General features: G+C 36.3%; 2 protein-coding genes and 1 pseudogene across 4 annotated transcripts in view; 1 reads left to right on the plus strand and 2 right to left on the minus strand.

The window, feature by feature from the left end:
* Positions 1–16,660, minus strand: part of adcy3a (adenylate cyclase 3a) — a 54,930-nt gene that overhangs the window by 35,588 nt on the left and 2,682 nt on the right. For all 3 annotated transcript variants that reach the window (XM_077721684.1, XM_077721682.1, XM_077721683.1), the window contains exons 3-5: positions 8,025–8,174; positions 5,506–5,636; positions 2,646–2,757 (exon numbers count right to left, since the gene is read on the minus strand). In XM_077721684.1, the coding sequence (XP_077577810.1) occupies positions 2,646–2,757; positions 5,506–5,636; positions 8,025–8,174 (393 nt within the window). The remainder of the gene's footprint in view (positions 1–2,645; positions 2,758–5,505; positions 5,637–8,024; positions 8,175–16,660) is intronic.
* Positions 954–1,563, minus strand: LOC144199983 (uncharacterized; annotated as a pseudogene).
* Positions 6,340–16,660, plus strand: part of LOC144199814 (uncharacterized) — a 33,731-nt gene continuing 23,410 nt past the window's right edge. Inside the window, exon 1 of the mRNA XM_077721688.1 lies at positions 6,340–7,119. The gene's annotated coding sequence lies outside the window, so the exon portion shown is untranslated. The remainder of the gene's footprint in view (positions 7,120–16,660) is intronic.

The following is a 16,660-nucleotide window of genomic DNA, read 5'->3' on the forward strand; positions in this document are numbered from 1 at the left end:
AAAGAATAACCGGGAGAAACACCATTGCGAACGGTCTGGATGGCAAACATAGTTACCGTATTTTCACACCTATAGAGCGCACTTAAAAGTCTAAAATGTTCTCTAAATTGGTCGATATTAGCAACTTTTCAAACGAAGTGTCCTTTGTATTGACAAAAAAACGGAAAATATACCCGCAAATGAGACAGCGCCCTATCACACGTTGCGTTTTAGAAGTGTGAAAATAGGGTACATACAACGACTGGCAGGCAATGTACCACGAGTTATGTGATGATTTGGAATGCATTGTCGGTGCCTGGGTCAAAGTGTCGGAAAGCACTGTACTTTGAGCTTATACAGCGGGGCAAATAAGTAACGAGAATATATCAGTCCCGGAACAAATTAAGGTCGTATCTCGAGGTACCTACCACTGTAATTGTAACCATGGGTAAACATCTACCATGAGAGACAGAATGTGGAAAAAAATTAAAATCACATTGTTTGGTTTTTAAATAATTTATTTGCAAATCATGGTGGAAAATAAGTACTTGGTCAATACCAAAAGTTCATCTCAATACATTTTTATGTACCCTTTGTTGGCAATAACGGAGCCAAATGTTTTCTGTAACTCTTCGCAAGCTTTTCACACACTGTTGCTGGTATTTTGGCCCATTCCTCCATGCAGATCTCTTCTAGAGCAGTGATGTTTTGCAGCTGTCGTTGGGCAACACGGACGTTCAACTCCCTCCGCAGATTTTCAATGGGGTAGAAATCTGGAGACTGGCTAAGCCACTACAGGACCTTGAAATGCTTCTTACGAATTCACATCTTTGTTGCCCTGGCTGTGTGTTTGGGATCATTGTCATGCTGAAAGACCCAGCCACATCTCATCTTCAATGTCCTTGTTGATGGAAGTAGGTTTTCACTCAAAATCTCTCAATACATGGACCCATTCATTCTTTCCTTTAGACAGATCAGTGGTCCTGGTCCCTTAGCAGAAAGCCCCAAAGCATGATGTTTCCACACCCATGCTTCACAGTCGGTATGGTGCTATTCGGATGCGATTCAGTATTCTTTCTCCTCCAAACACGAGAAGCTGTGTTTCTACCAAAAAGTTATATTTTGGTTTCATCTGACCATAACGCATTCTCCCAATCTTCTTCTGGTTAATCCAAAAGCTTTCTAGCGAACCACAGAAAGACCTGGGTGTGTACTGGCTGCAGTGGGGGGGGACACGTCTGGCAGTACAGGATTTGAGTCCCTGGTGGGGCATTGTGTTACTGATAGTATGTAAACTTTGTTACTGTTGTCCCAGCACTCTGTGGTTCTGGGATTTTTGCTCACCCTTCTTGTTTTTACTTTGACGCCACGTGGTGAGATCCTTCATGGAGCCCCAGATAAAGGGAGATTCTCAGTGGTCTTGTATGTCCTCCATTTTCTAATAATTGCTCCAGCATTTGATTACTTTACGCCAAGCATTTTACCTAGTGCAGATTAAGTCTTCCCAGCCTGGTGCAGGTCTACAATTTTGTCGCTGCTGTCCTTCGACAGCTCTTTTGTCTTGGCCAAAGTGGAGTTTGGTGTGTGAGAGACAGGTAGTGGACAGGTGTGTTTTATACCGATGAATTAAAACATATGCTGTAAATACAGGTAATGCGTAGAGACCTCGTCAGACCTCGTTAGAAGTTAGACTTCTTAGACAGCCAGAAATCTTGCATCTTTATAGGTGACCAAATACTTATTCTCCCAAAAATGTGAGCTTCAGTTTTTTTTTCCACATTATGTCTCTCGTGGTTGAGATTTACCAATGTTGATAATTACATGCCTCTCATTGACTAATTACTTATTTGCCCCACTGTATACGCTCAAAGTACAGTGCTTGTCGACACTTTGACCCAGGCATTGACAATGCGTTCCAAATCAACGAAGGATGCTTCGTTTGAAAACACGCACATGCAAACGCATACACATCGATGTGATGTGACTGTCTACTCAATTAATTTTTTAACCTTAAATAAAAAGAATATAAATAAATGCCAAAAAATGATTTTGTGAATTCATAATCACCAGCCTCAAAATTAATCGCTCATCTCATTTTCTGAACCGCTTAATCCTCACTAGGGTGGTGGGGGGTGCTGGAGCCAATCCCAGCTGTCTCCGGTCCACAGGCGGTGGACACCCTGTATCGATGGCCAGCCGATCGCAGGGCACAGGGAGACAGGTAACTATGCACACCCACACCCATACCAAGTGGCAATATAGTGTCCAATCAGCCAACATGCATGTTTTTGGAATGTGGGAGGAAACCGGAGTACCCGCAAGAAATCCACACAGGCTCGGGGAGAACATGCAAACGCCACACAGATGGACATGACCTGGATTTGAACCAAGCACCCCAGAGGTGTGAGGCCGACACGGAAACCACTGGCGCCGACCCGCCCAACAAATCGCTATATTCTTAAAAACAAATAAATAAATAATTAGAATAAAAAATAAAACGTATAGATAGTCTATAGAAAGACAATTGTTTCGCACACCCTTAGTACATACACATCGAATAATTTCTATGCAGAAATATGCGTTTATTAATTTATTTAAGAATAAAACTATACAAATGTCATAAAAAGAATTCAATAGAATATATTGATATTTATACTGAGACTCACTGCGGCCAGTTTGTCAAACCGGGCAAAAAGTTCATTTAGTAGTTTGACCAGCTCCTGGGCACTGCAGGACGATGACAACTGGGTAAAACCCACAATGTCTGCAAACAAAATACTGAAAAACAAGAGATCGATTCAAAGCATTGTTTTAGAATACAGTAATCCTTCGATTATCACAGTTAATGTAGACAGACATGCCAGCGATAAACAAAAAAAACGCAAAAGTTGAAGCCGCGATATTCAAGGGATTATTGTATTGATACATTCATTTTAGAATGCCAAATGAAACCTCATTGTGTACCCATACCTGTCAACTTTTCCCGTATTATTTATATTTTTATATATATATATATATATATATATATATATATATATATATATATATATATATATATATATATATATATATATATATATATATATATATATATATATATATATATATATATATATATATATCTATATATCTATATATCTATAGATCTATATATCTATAGATCTATATATCTATAGATCTATATATCTATAGATCTATATATCTATAGATCTATATATCTATAGATCTATATATCTATAGATCTATATATCTATAGATCTATATATCTATAGATCTATATATCTATAGATCTATATATCTATAGATCTATAAATCTATAGATCTATAAATCTATAGATCTATAAATCTATAGATCTATAAATCTATAGATCTATAAATCTATAGATCTATAAATCTATAGATCTATAAATCTATAGATCTATAAATCTATAGATCTATAAATCTATAGATCTATAAATCTATAGATCTATAAATCTATAGATCTATAAATCTATAGATCTATAAATCTATAGATCTATAAATCTATAGATCTATAAATCTATAGATCTATAAATCTATAGATCTATAAATCTATAGATCTATAAATCTATAGATCTATAAATCTATAGATCTATAAATCTATAGATCTATAAATCTATAGATCTATAAATCTATAGATCTATAAATCTATAGATCTATAAATCTATAGATCTATAAATCTATAGATCTATAAATCTATAGATCTATAAATCTATAGATCTATAAATCTATAGATCTATAAATCTATAGATCTATAAATCTATAGATCTATAAATCTATAGATCTATAAATCTATAGATCTATAAATCTATAGATCTATAAATCTATAGATCTATAAATCTATAGATCTATAAATCTATAGATCTATAAATCTATAGATATATAAATCTATAGATATATAAATCTATAGATATATAAATCTATAGATATATAAATCTATAGATATATAAATCTATAGATATATAAATCTATAGATATATAAATCTATAGATATATAAATCTATAGATATATAAATCTATAGATATATAAATCTATAGATATATAAATCTATAGATATATAAATCTATAGATATATAAATCTATAGATATATAAATCTATAGATATATAAATCTATAGATATATAAATCTATAGATATATAAATCTATAGATATATAAATCTATAGATATATAAATCTATAGATATATAAATCTATAGATATATAAATCTATAGATATATAAATCTATAGATATATAAATCTATAGATATATAAATCTATAGATATATAAATCTATAGATATATAAATCTATAGATCTATAAATCTATAGATCTATAAATCTATAGATCTATAAATCTATAGATCTATAAATCTATAGATCTATAAATCTATAGATCTATAAATCTATAGATCTATAAATCTATAGATCTATAAATCTATAGATATATAAATCTATAGATATATAAATCTATAGATATATAAATCTATAGATATATAAATCTATAGATATATAAATCTATAGATATATAAATCTATAGATATATAAATCTATAGATATATAAATCTATAGATATATAAATCTATAGATATATAAATCTATAGATATATAAATCTATAGATATATAAATCTATAGATATATAAATCTATAGATATATAAATCTATAGATATATAAATCTATAGATATATAAATCTATAGATATATAAATCTATAGATATATAAATCTATAGATATATAAATCTATAGATATATAAATCTATAGATATATAAATCTATAGATATATAAATCTATAGATATATAAATCTATAGATATATAAATCTATAGATATATAAATCTATAGATATATAAATCTATAGATATATAAATCTATAGATATATAAATCTATAGATATATAAATCTATAGATATATAAATCTATAGATATATAAATCTATAGATATATAAATCTATAGATATATAAATCTATAGATATATAAATCTATAGATATATAAATCTATAGATATATAAATCTATAGATATATAAATCTATAGATATAAATCTATAGATATAAATCTATAGATATAAATCTATAGATATAAATCTATAGATATAAATCTATAGATATAAATCTATAGATATAAATCTATAGATAGATATATCTATAGATAGATATATCTATAGATAGATATATCTATAGATAGATATATCTATAGATAGATATAGATATAGATATAGAGAGATAGAGAGATAGAGAGATAGAGAGATAGAGAGATAGAGAGATAGAGAGATAGAGAGATAGAGAGATAGAGAGATAGAGAGATAGAGAGATAGAGAGATAGAGAGATAGAGAGATAGAGAGATAGAGAGATAGAGAGATAGAGAGATAGAGAGATAGAGAGATAGAGAGATAGAGAGATAGAGAGATAGAGAGATAGAGAGATAGAGAGATAGAGAGATAGAGAGATAGAGAGATAGAGAGATAGAGAAAAAATTTGGGGGGGTGAAAAAGTAGTCTTGTATTTTAAACCTTAAAAAGTACCATTACCTGACATGTTCATGTCTGTACATGTACATGGTGTTAAACTGTTGCATCTCTTTCTGACTGGGCTCCTTCTTCATGTCCTGCAGCATCTCATCAGCTATGTGTTTTGGAAGGATCGATAGCAGTAAGCGTTCCTACAACAAAGCAAATAAGTCATTATCTTAAGCTCAAAGGCGATATACCTTCATTCCTTCATTCATTGTATTTGGTCTTTGTTTATTTTTGGAACCATCATTGTACTTTTTCTCAAGATGGCGCCTTCTGGCGGCAGCTGTTGGCAGTAGCTCTGTCCGCTCTTAATTACTTACTTTTCTGTGTATTACAGCCTTTCTATCTTTTTTTAAAATTACATTTCAATATTTATTCATACCTTCTTTTTACTTTACTTTGTACTTTATACGTTTTACTTTAATGTATTTACAACTTTATTTGTTCTCTTAGCTTAGTTTATTTCTCTGCAGTTAGTATTTGGAAACATCCAGCCATGCCTCCACTGTCATACACATTGGATCAGCTATGAACATTAAGCATCAGAAAGAGCAACACCTCGATGCCGCGAGAAATTCGGAGCTGGACAAAAGTGCCGGGAGAAGAATCCATGCTTCAGAACAATCATTCCATCTATTATGGGGAAAACTAGATCCCTCCCCGATAAGATGGATGAGCTGTTGGCGCTTACCAACCCGGAGAGGAAGTATCTTCAGCTTCAGACTATTGAGGGACTGTGCGGATAGGCTTGGAAGAGTCGTTCTGCATATTTTCAACCTCAGTCTCAGTCTGCAGAAGGTCCCCACCTTGAGTAAGACTTCCAGTGTGTGGTTCCAGTTTTACCTAGCTCCACAGTGTCTTTTCCTGTGTCTGGTATCTAGCTACTGCAACCAAAATGGCGCCGGTGGCAGGAGCTTCGTCCACTCATACTGGTTTTTGGTTTTACAGGTTTTCTATCTTTTTTTTCTAACATTTTAATATTTCTTAATACTTTGCTTTATACTTTACTCTCTACCTTTTACTTTAATGTTTTCACAACCTTTATGACTCGACTCCACTCTTTGTGTGTGAGAGGCAGTCATTGTTCTAACAGCTCAGTTTCTTTATAATAATCGGACATAGGCTTTGTCATCATCATTGACTCAACTAAATTAAAGTTGTAGTAACGGGCCGAGCTAATTCTACGTTCGGCCCGATGGCCTTTTGGCGAGTTGGCTGTTGGCCAGATGTCAGTCGGATAAAAGTCTTTCGGCAAGCAGACCGTGCGCCGGATACGTCATTGCCTTGTCGCAGGTATAGGGATACGTCATTGCTTTGTCCCAGGCGTAGGGATACGTCATTGCCTTGTCGCAGGCGTAGGGATACGTCATTGTCTTGTCGCAGGCGTAGGGATACGTCATCGCTTTCACCAACTATGATTGGCTAGAGATTAGCCAGAGCTACCAAACTGTATATTGAGCAAGCTGCACAAGCAAATATATTGTTGTGTTGAATTAAAGCCATTTTCAAGACAGACTATGCCAGAAATACGACAGAACAGGCTCGACTTTCAGCATTAGCTTTGATGGCGATACAAAAGAAGGAAGAAAGAAAGGAGGATGATATTGTGTACAGTTTAAAAGGATTTTGGTGAGTAAAATATGGCTATACTCCTAAATAATATTTCAATTGTGGGGCAAGTTCTGATATATGAAAAGCTTCAGTGTTTGTATTTAAGCTCCAGTGTTTGTATTTAATCACTTAATGCTGCTGGCAAGTGGATTTTCCCCATTTTAGTGCAATATTTGCCGTTTCGCCATTGACGTCCATCACAGTCTTTTACCGGGGAAATCCCTTCCCTTGGCCAGGTTGTAATGTCTGAAAAGCTCCAGTATTTGTATTTAATCAATAAATGCTGCTAGGAAGTGCATTTTACTCCATATTCGTGCATTTTTGGCCGTTTCGCGTATGGACGTATCGACGTTCATCACTGTCTTTTTCCCGGGGAAATGATACGGTTCTGATGTCTAAAAAGCTAAAATAAATCCTGTTTTCGGTTGGATTTTACCCCATTTCCGGGCAATGCTTCCCGGTACGCCATTGGCGTTCATCGCTGTCTTTTTCGGGAAAATCACCCCCCGGCCTGGTTGTAATGTCTGAAAAGCTCCAGTATTTGTTCAATCATGAAATGCTGCTAGGAAGTGGATTTTACCCGTTGAAGGCGCTACGAGAAAATACACGGACCGCCACTGATATACATATATGCACGCACACACGCACGCAGGCACCAGATATATATCAAACTGTACAATATTGCTCCGAGGACAATATATTTATTTTTTCAGATGACCACAGGAATTGCTTATAATAAAAATGCCAAAAAAATCAGTAGATCACGCGAACAATGTATTACCTCATAGCTGAAACAGCAACATGACAAAGACAAAAAAAGCTTTTGGAAAAATTCAATAATAGAATTTAATATTCTGATTGTATGACCACAACAGTCTGAAAGAAGTGTATAAACAGAAATGTTTTATTATATGACCTCTAACCTGTTGCTGGCTTTGCTCCTCCAGGTTGAGTTTGACTTCTAAAGATTGTCTTGCCTCAAGAAAAGCTTTTCTGTGCTTCCGGTCTGCCATGTAATATGACATAACGCCCACGGTGATAGCACAAACATAGATCACAATGTTGGCCAGGAGCTGTAATTAAAAGGCAGGATAGCGGTTCTGTGAATGCTGTTCTGTAAGCTGCATATATCAAAATTGTATTGACAGGCCTACTAGGGTAAACATATCCCACAGCTTTTTTAAATTAGTCAGTTGCATATTCTAAAAATAACAAAACACATCACAGCCATGAGCAGTACTCAACTTGGTGCCTGCATTTTATATTGTCAACAATTCAAAAGCTTGCCTTTTTTTCCTCTTGATACGTAAACATTATTTTAAGTACTATTAACTAGTAACAAGATCGACAGAAACATTTTTCATGTATGGATAATAAAAATAGACAGCCTGCCAAGTTGAATTTGCAACCAGCACATACCTTTGGGGGACAGAATAAAAATCAATTGTCTTTAACTATCAATAAAAATCAAGGAATCCTTTAGCCCTGCAAGCCTGTCACCAAAATAGTAGTTCATTGTCACATTACAAAATACCATTCACTTGTTACCTTCACATGGAAGTGTTTTATTAAGAGTTAACAAAAAGCCCACAAACCACACACTACACAATTTTGATGATGGGATTTATTTTACTATTTGAAATTAGACAAAAATTCAATATCTATTAATAGTTTGTAACAATAAAATCATTACTTCATTTGCAGTGCTGATGAGAGTGGAGGAAACAACCTTGGGGAAATCAATGTTCAATGAGGTCATGACTTTGATTGGCACACCAGCAGTGTTGTGATCAGTGTTTTCAAACAATAAGAAAGTTGACTTGGAATTTTCATCAGATTTCTTTTCTCTATCACTTCAAAAGTCTTTTGGGAAGTATTATAATTTGAATGGTTAAAATAATTTTACACACACAGATATCCGTTGGCAAAGGATTATATAATTCTGTCATTCCAAAGCTTTCTTCATAGTCGCCAAGTGACAAATGAAATGAAAAGAGTGTGAGTTAAAGAAAAAAAATATCCCAGCTACCTATAGACAGAAGCAAGGACACATTGCACTGGTTTCGAGCCAATGTCAGCACTTAACATACCGTATTTTCATGACTATAAGGCGCACATAAGTCTTACATTTTCTCCAAAATAGACAGGGCGCATTATAATACAATGCGCTTTATATATGGACCAATTCTAATAATGTTATCACGATAAAATAAAATATATCAGTCAATAGGACAACTACAGAAAGCAGAACCTGACTACTATTTTCCTGTAGATAAAGTACTGCGCAGTGACTGCTGGGATATATAGTTTTTTTTGTCAATACAGTGGGTCCTCGCGACTTCGCGGTTCAACCACCGCAAATTCAGAGCTTCGTGTTTTTTTTTGAAAAAAATAAAATAATAAAACATTACATTGAAATTCACCGGGGATTTCCCTCCGAGCCGATCTGGGGACCGTACACCAAGTCGGACTTATTTTTATGAGACACCGCCGTTTGACATAGTCTTTTTTTTCATCCTTTTTTCTGAAAACCAGGAAATTCAGCGTGACTTTTGCCCGAGCCTATCCGAGGATAGTGCATGCTTTGGACTGAACCACTGTGACGTCCCGCCGTTGGACTTAGAATTTTTTTTTTGACTTTTTTGGCCACATGTCGCGACATGAACAAACAATTATAAAGCCATTTTGCCAGTCTATCTCACAATACCCTCCTGTTGTGAGTATAAAAACCTCAGAATTTAGTTCGTTTGCAACGCTAATTTTAAAAGAAATTCCCAGTAGACTGGCTGGGAATCGGACCCAGGCCTCTCGCATCACCAGTGAACTACCAATGCCTGTCAGATATTAGGGAGAACTGTTCAAATTTTAATTTTCAAAGAGAATTCTACCACTGAAATACCAATGCCTGTCACACATTGGTGAGAACTGGTCACACTTCCTTAAATATTTCAAAAGTGACATTGTTAGATCTATATGAAACAACAAACTAGGCTGACATACTTTTGGCGGCATGTCTATGTCTTGTCGCATCTGTAGAATAAACAGTTACTCAATAGGCTAAATTTCATACAGAATGCACTGGCTGGGAATCGAACCCAGGCCTCCCACATGACAAGCGCGAATTCAGCCACATAACTACCAATGCCTGTCAGACATCAATGAGATCTAGTCAAATTTGAATTTTCAAAGAGAATTTTACCACTGACCTACCAATGCCTGTCACACATTAGTGAGAACTGGTCAAATTAGAATTTTCAAAAATAATTCTACCACTGAACTACAAATGCCTTTCAGACAATTGTGAGAACTGGTCAAATTTCCTTAAACATTTCAAAAATGCCGTTCTTGGATCTATATGAAACAATGAAGCAGGATCTGACATACTTTTGGCGGCATGTCTTTGTCTTGCTGCATCTTTAAAATAAACGGTTAATCAAAAGCCCAAAGAGTACACACAGTGCACTGACTGGGAATTGGATCGAGGACTCTCGCATGGCAAGCGAGAATTCTACCACCGAACTACCAATGCCTTTCAGACAGTAGGGAGAACTTGTCAGATTTGAATTCTTAATAAAGAATTCTACCACTGAACTACCAATGCCTGTCACACATTTGTGAGAACTAGTCAAACTTCCTTAAATATTTCAAAAATGACATTCTTAGATCAAAATAAATTTTCTTTACCGTTTTATCTGTTTATCTTTTCTCTATGTTGAAATAAATGACCATATCGGCATTTGCTTGCGTCGTGACGTCACGGCGCACGCTTAGGCGCCCTTTTGAGGTGACGTCATTGTGTCACGCCGCCGTCAAAGTTTTTTTGCAAGTCGTGTTTTTATGCACATTCAAGTCGTACCCTCGGTTCAGTCATCATTTTTTCTCTGACAAAGGCGGCTTATGTGCGAGTAAATACGGTATCAATGAGGTGGTTTTTGACAAATTCCACTTCCCTCAATTTTAAATGTCCCTATCTCGGCAACCTTCCATCAACCTGAAGGTCAAATTATGAAACTTGAATTGCAAAAAAAAATGTAGCATGGAATTTTACCAAAAGTGCAAACTCCTTCAGTTTTTCAACTGACCGTAAATGTCTAAGGCAGACTTTGGCAAACTACGGCCGTGGGCCATATAGGGCCCGTTAGGCTTTTTGATCCGGCCCGCCGACTTTGTCCAAATTAAATATCAATGACCTCATTCATTTCCCTGCAATACCCTCGTTTCCTAGATAGATGGCGCACTAGTCCCAGTTCCCACTGAAATGTAAGTTTCTCTATTGTGTTAAAAATAGCAATTTGCACATGTATGCAGAGTACAGTAGCTTAATTAAAATGCCGCTCATCACTCAATTTAAAGACTGCTTTCTTTCATTGAATAATAATGTTCTTAATGTTGAAAGCAAATTTTTACCTTCACCTGTGTCATTTTTGTTACATTTCAATCTCCAGGTTTGATAAATTACATTGTGTGTCCAAATGCTCCTGGCCCGGCCCCTCTGTCAAATTTTAGTATCCATTCTGTCCCGCAAGTCAAAAAGTTTGCCCACCCCTGGTCAAGGGAAATATATGAAACTAATTTTGTCAATACTATCGGTGCACCTTTTGTGTTTACTCTGGAAGACACATCTATACATATTTCTATTTCCTGCGAATGTGTGTGCGCGTGTGTATGTGTGTCCGTGGAGTCTGGGTGAAATGGAGAAAAGACCGTACGTCAATGCGATTTTCACCAAAAAATGGCAAATTTACACCTCTAGGGATGCATAATGGACGATATTCGAATTTGGTCTCCAGTTTTTTTGAAAATCGATATTTGTACCAGGGTGTCGCATTTTTTAGGTCGGAAAAGTGCAACCTGGAGCCATTTTTTGGTACTTCCAAAACCTCTGTTTTGTAAAAGCAGCATGAGAAGGACAAGATTACACGTGCATCGTCAGGTCAGTTTTGTCGTCTTGCAAGAATTGATAAAAACCTTTGATTTTGGACACTTCCAAAAACAGCCATTTCATACGGATTGGACACCATTTCCACATTTTACGTCCGATTTTAATGCGGTTTTTGTCTATGGTTAGCTTCAATAGTGAGTTGCGTCATGACAGGGCCGATTTTTGAATTTTGCCTTTGGTTCTTCAAAAAATTGACTCAAATCGACCCCGAGGTAGCAGTTTTGACCTTTGACCCAGTTTTTTGGTGGCCAGCTGATTGCAGGGTACAAGGAGACAGACAACCATACACACTCACACCCATACCTAGAGGCAATTTAGAGCCATGCATGTTTTTGGAATGTGGGAGGAAGCTGGAGTAGCCGGAGGAAACCCACACAGGCTCAAAGAGAACATACAAACTCCACACAGGTGGCCGTGACTTGGATTTGAACCAAGCGCCCAAGAGCTGTGAGGCCGACGCGGTAACCACTCGCGACACCGGGCCGTACTCCATTTCGACATATTCCTCAAAATCAGTGGTGCTCAAATTTTGTTGCTCAAAGAGCTACTTTTCAAGGGATCAACTTTACGCGATCTACCCTTTTTTCCCCAGGCCAATGACAAAGCTCAGCAGTTACTATGTCTGCTGATCCCAGTAAAAAAACAAAATAGTGTAGGCAGGAACTGCTGAATTCTCATATCATATCTGTACATTTTGCTTGATTGATTTGAAGTTGATTGATTGATTAGCCTCTCTGGTACTAAATTCTGGGGGCCAAGCTTCTTTTTGTTCTGTATTGTATTGTATGTCGGAGTGATAAAAAACAGGTTAAAAATGTCCAGGGATTGGTCCAGGATCAGGATGGATTCCGGCTCTGATTAATAGTATACGGACCAAACAAGCCGAAGTATGTTGGTCCTCAGTTAGAAACACAAAAAAACACAGAAGGTAGAAGCTTGACCCCCTTCCTTGTAGGAGAGGAGGGGTCTGGAGACTTTGCAGCTGCATTGCAGCTGGTGGTTGCACGCGAGGCAGGTGTTGAAGTTGTTGTAGTTCCTGCTCTCTTCTGACATGCTCTCCAATGGCAACCATTGATTTGAAGTGCTGAACTTCTTCGTATATCATACCTGTACATAATTATATACACATTTGCTGTGCTATGCGTGTAACTGAAAAATTTCTTTCACATCTAACCCACTTTTAAAAGAAGATACTTTTAGCGCAACAACTGTCTTTTGGTTCTAAACAAGCAGGGGGATCGGCAAAGTGACTTGGGTGGATCCACATGAGAACATTTTCTGAGCATTGAACTCTGATAGCATGAAAAGCATGAAAGACCAATTGAACATTATCCCAAAATCTTACGCAAAATAATGTAAACATGTTTCCGCCATTGGACTTATAAAATGTTGGGTGTCACACAGTACAAGAGTCATTCCCGACTGAGTCAAGCCCCAACATTAGCGTAAATACTAGACTGCTCAAAAAAAAATTAAAGGAAAACTATTATTGGGCCTGACATGAAATCAATTAAACTCGTTTGAAATATTATGGTTAGTTAATCACTTTGAGCTGTATTGGTGCTGTTGGAATTAACAACAGGTGCACTACGGAGGCAACAATGAAAAACCCTCAAAAGACGACTGGTTTCACATGTGGCAGTCATTTCAAGTTTCTTCCTAGAAATCTTTTTGGGTATTTTTCCACATTTGCTGGTTTTGGCTTGAGTTATTGCTGTTTATTTTTTAATATGGTTTAATACCAAGTTTATTATATGCAGCTGTGTATGATGGAAATAAGGGCTTTTGATTTGTAGGAGGACATCCATCACACAAGCATTCTTAACGTTTTCATATGCTTTAAGAATGTGTAGAATATATATTAAATTTCAACATTTCTGTCAGCCATAGCTTGCGACATACGTTTTTATCAGCAGAGAGGGATGTTATGCAGGGTGCTGTGAGCAAAAAACAGTGGCTGTATATAATAACTGAGGAAAACTGAGTATTCAACGTTTCTTTTTTATTACTATCAACGTTTCTTGGACCAAATCATTTGCATTCATTGCCAATGAGGAACGATTGCCTGAATGTTCACTTTGTAGCGAGGTTGCCAAATAACAAAGTTATTTCCCGGTAACGCATGCTACATTTGCAACCAAGTACCAAGTTTTGTAAGAGAGAAAAAGTGCAATTGTTCCCTACAAAATGGACTGCAGAAAAATAAACATTTTAGCATTAGTGCTCATGATGTATTTGTAGCCCACTTTGCCATTGTGATAGCAGGCAAATATAGATTCATACAGCACATGTTGGCTTCATTATAAGGTTTATATAAAGCTTTTAATTTGTGCTACTACAGACATATTTAATTTTTTTTTTTGGCCAATATGGATGACTTTTTCAACATTTTGGGGTGCCGAGCTCTACATTAGGAGCATGCATACAAGCTCATGAGGGCCACGCAAGAGAGTGAAATGAATGAGGGTGCCATGCATTTATTTCATTCTGATCTTTGGGTGTCTACAGAATTGAGTCCTCTGTAAACTGATTTATTTAATATAACTTTTCTGTTAAAAGACTTGGCATCCTTTTGTTCTAAAGACATCTGATCTCATTTTCTGAACCACTTTATCCTCATCAGGGCCGTGGGGGACACCCTGAATCGCCGGTCAGCCGATAGCACAAGGAGACGGACAATCAAGCAAACTGACACCCATACCTAGGGGCAATTAATAGTGTCCAATCAGCCTACCATATGTTTTTGGAATGTGGGAGGAAACTGGAGTACCCAGAGGAAACCCACGCAGGCTCAGGGGAGAACATGCAAACTCCACACAGGTGGACATGACCTTGATTTGAACCCAGGACCCCAGAGTTATGAGGCCGACGCGAAAACAGTTTGCGCCACCAGGCCTCCAAAAACATTGCCCTGTCGTCATTTGTAGAGCTATGAAACTTTATATTGAGCTCAGATGTATCTAAATGAGTTTCATAAAAATGCTGTTTTAATTTTTGTGAGTAGTGTATTAAACGAGGAGCGGAATTACACATCCCTAATATGTTGTAGAATAAATTGAATGTTTGTGAAAACTGTTGTATCATTGGAAAGACCGGGGACCAACGGGACCAAACATCCGGGCGACCAAAAGTCCGGGGGACCAAACGTCCAGGAGACCAAACTTCCGGGCGACCAAACGTCCGGGCGACCAAATATCCGGGCGACCAAATATCCGGGCGACCAAACGTCCGAGTACCCCCACGTTGAGGAGAAACAGTTCGGAAAATAAATGAATGAATAAATAAATCCAGGTATGAGGTCAGGATTTGAATTTGTGCCCTTGTGGGGTTGAAGATCAAAGGCCGTGTCGAAAAAACAATACCCCCATAGATTGAGAGTCAAAGTAAAGTAAAAAGAAGTATCTATATTCCCTTTTTCTAGTGGGATGAAAATAGTTCAATAGGAAGGAGGGCGTTGGAGAGATATGGACATTTGAAATTCGTAAGGAGAAAAAAAAGTCAACAATTGAAGAAGTTATTATCTCCATAATTTCTGATCTTATTTTTAGGAAGTCCAAATTTCAGCTTTCTTCGACAAAAGCATAATTTTTACAGAATTTCATCAAAATCAGAGTTTGTCGGGTTTAGTTTTTAAATTGTTTTGTATTACACTAACCCTAACCCAGACTTACAAATATGCTGCAACAAAACACACCAGTTCAAAAAAAATTGTCCAGTCTGTATAATGTTATTCCACAAGAGGGGAGGACTTAAATATCTTAGAATAATATAAGTGATTACTAACACAGATTTACACATATTTGTGAAAAAATGTACCTAGAAAATCTTCATACATTTTTGAATTAATGTGAAACAAGAACAAAGCAAGTGCTGCATTCAGATTTGTGTTCAGTGTTGTGACAAAACGGATGTCGGTAAGATGTGTTGAGTTGATTTTTTTGCTTTCTGTGTGATTAACTATATTCAATAATATACACTCTGAATAGAGAGGGGGTGGTATGACCATTGATTTTACAGTACATTTTGCCAATGTCACAAAAGCTTTGAATAGGAGCCATCCCACAACTGTTTGGTATGAGTCGGATTGACAAACACAATACTAGTGCAGCAATGAGCACAGGAAAGTGTCCAAATACATATGTAAACGATATGATTTTGTTGCTAATTTAACTATTATGCAATGTGTTTACATCAATTCAAAGAAAAGTTATTTTGAAAAGAGTTGTATAGAGTGAACAGCAGTATAACAAGACCAAAAATACCTCTGCAACACTGGTTTGGCGTCTCTCAATGTTTGCATGAACAGCTCAGACTGCTTTGAATTTTTCCTACGTACATTTTCCTACGTACACAAATTGTGCAGAAAAACAATGTAATTTGTAGTTGCTAACTCGCTTGTACTGTGGCTTCTTTTAAAATACAGACGAGGCACAGGAAAGTATTATAAATAAGCTCATTATTACACTCAACAAAGTATATAAAAAATATCACGGCAGGGGGAACCATTGTCCTATTTGTTTTATGTCTACTTTGACTGTCCCTGGTTCATGTCATCAATAAGCTGAATTGGCCTAAAATTGTATTCATTATTAAATCTTAGATTTTAGTAGATATGCT

Source organism: Stigmatopora nigra, chromosome 7 (genome assembly GCF_051989575.1).
Source record: "Stigmatopora nigra isolate UIUO_SnigA chromosome 7, RoL_Snig_1.1, whole genome shotgun sequence".
NCBI lineage: Eukaryota > Metazoa > Chordata > Actinopteri > Syngnathiformes > Syngnathidae > Stigmatopora > Stigmatopora nigra.